The sequence below is a fragment of the Myotis davidii genome, unplaced genomic scaffold, assembly GCF_000327345.1.
Source record: "Myotis davidii unplaced genomic scaffold, ASM32734v1 scaffold663, whole genome shotgun sequence".
NCBI classification, from domain to species: Eukaryota; Metazoa; Chordata; class Mammalia; order Chiroptera; family Vespertilionidae; genus Myotis; species Myotis davidii.
In genome coordinates, this window is record NW_006295816.1 from 1,025,279 (window position 1) to 1,027,207 (window position 1,929).

General features: G+C 65.1%; 1 protein-coding gene across 1 annotated transcript in view; it reads right to left on the minus strand.

The window, feature by feature from the left end:
- Window positions 1–1,929, minus strand: part of COL7A1 (collagen type VII alpha 1) — a 60,839-nt gene that overhangs the window by 55,006 nt on the left and 3,904 nt on the right. The window contains 5 exon segments of the mRNA XM_015568266.1: window positions 6–139; window positions 294–413; window positions 660–803; window positions 901–1,026; window positions 1,120–1,263. Of these exon segments, the coding sequence (XP_015423752.1) occupies window positions 6–139; window positions 294–413; window positions 660–803; window positions 901–1,026; window positions 1,120–1,263 (668 nt within the window).

The window sequence follows — 1,929 nt, forward strand, 5'->3', positions numbered from 1 at the left end:
CTCACAACCACAGAAGCGGGGGTCCCCTCTACACCGGCCACGTGGGCCCACACGCGCACTGTGTACTCTGTGTCCAGCTCCAGCCCGTCCAGCTCGGCCGTCGTGGCTTCCCCAGACACCAGCTGGGATTTCTCTGGGCCTGGGGGTGAGGATGGAGGCAGCTCCAGGGCTACCAGACGCTGGCCGCCCTGCCCTGCCTGGTCCCCTAAGAAACCCCCAGCCTCTACTCCAGCCGGACCTGCCCCTCACAGCCCTCCCGACCCTCCAGTCCCCTCCCGACCCCTGACCCCTACCGTAGCCTGAGTGCCAGGAGACCCTGTATCCTGTGGCACCAGGAACCGAGCTCCAGGCAATAGTGACAGAGGAGCTGCTGGTTTGAGTCACATGGACGGTCTTCACTGGGCCCAGTGGGTCTGAGGGGAGAGGCAGTGGGGAGTCTGTTGGGGGAGGTACTGAGGGCCTGACTGAAGGCAGGTATCTGATAGGGGGGCGGTCACAGGCGAGAGGCAGAGAATCTGAAAGGGCTGGGGCTTGGGAGGAGGCCAGGGAGACTGGAGGGGGAAGAGGAGGCTCTGAGGGAGGAGGCGGTGGGAGTCAGAAGGCGGAGACTGGAGAGCCGGGGAGAAGCAGGGGCCCGAGAGGGGAGGCTGGGGTCTGACCAGTGCGTGCGACAGTGACGGAAGCAGGGCCCTCCTCTCTCCCCCGCCGGGCTGACACAGACACCCAGTAGGAGGTGCCAGGCCGCAGCCCCGTGATGTCCATGCTAGTGGAATCCGGGGGCAGTGTCCGGCTGGCCTCTGGGCCTAGGGTCAGAGGGAAGTGTTGGCATGGCTCCTGCCTGCCCCTTCGGCCCCGCACCCTGAGCGTTCCCCTCAACAGCCCCCCACACCCTGCACGGACCACTGTCTGTCCTCCAGCTAATCCGATAGCCACTGGCTCCAGGCACCGGTCCCCAGGCCACCCTCACGCGGGTTAGATCCGACGCCATGACCCGCAGCCCTGGGATAGCCAGGGAGGTTTCTTGCTCTGGGGGTTAGAGACAGAGATCAGGGGTCAAGACAAGGGTCAGTGAGCCGGGCAGCTGCCCCCCCCCGCCCCCCTCCCTCCTGCGGCGCTCACCCCGGCGGACAGTGAGGGTGCTGGCACTGCCCTCACGGGCACCCACTCGAGCAGACACCCGCACGGTGTAGCTCAGCCCCGCTCGGATGTCATCCAAGTCAAAGGTTGTCTGACTCCCAGGAAGCACCTGGCTCCTCTCCACCCCTAAAGGAGCAGTGGGGAAGCAGGGAGTCGTGAGACCCGGATGTGGGATAGGCACAGGGGAGGGCGCTGGTCAGTGATGGACAGACACCGTGAGGGACGGGCCATGGGCTGGGAGGGGAGAGAAGAGAACGTGAGAAACGAGGAGCCAGTGATGGACAGTGAGACGGGATGACAAGGGCCATGACAAACGGAGATACAGGATGGTGGGGGTCAGTGGACAAGGACATGGATGTAGGATGGTGGGGGGCAGGGGGCAGGGACATGGACGTAGGATGGTGGGGGTCAGGGGGCAGGAACATGGACGTAGGATGGTGGGGGCAGGGGGCAGGGACGTGGACGTAGGATGGCGGGGTCAGTGGACAGCAATGTGAGGTGACAGGTCACATTGATGTGGGCGACAGGGGTCAGAATTGGTGGGGACGTGGGATGGAGGTCAGTGTGGACAGTGGTCCCAGCGGGGCGGGGGTGAGCTCGGAGGTGTGAGAGGTGAGGCCACGGACAAGGAAGTGGGGCAGGAAGTGGAGACAGATCGGGTGGAGCAGTCGAGAGCAGCAGAGCCCGCGACAGGTCTGGACCCAGCGCTGCCTCTGGAGGAGGAGGGACAGGAGTGCAGGAGACGGGGTGAGGGTGGGACAGACTGAGGGCTGGAGCTTCAGTGTGTGTGTG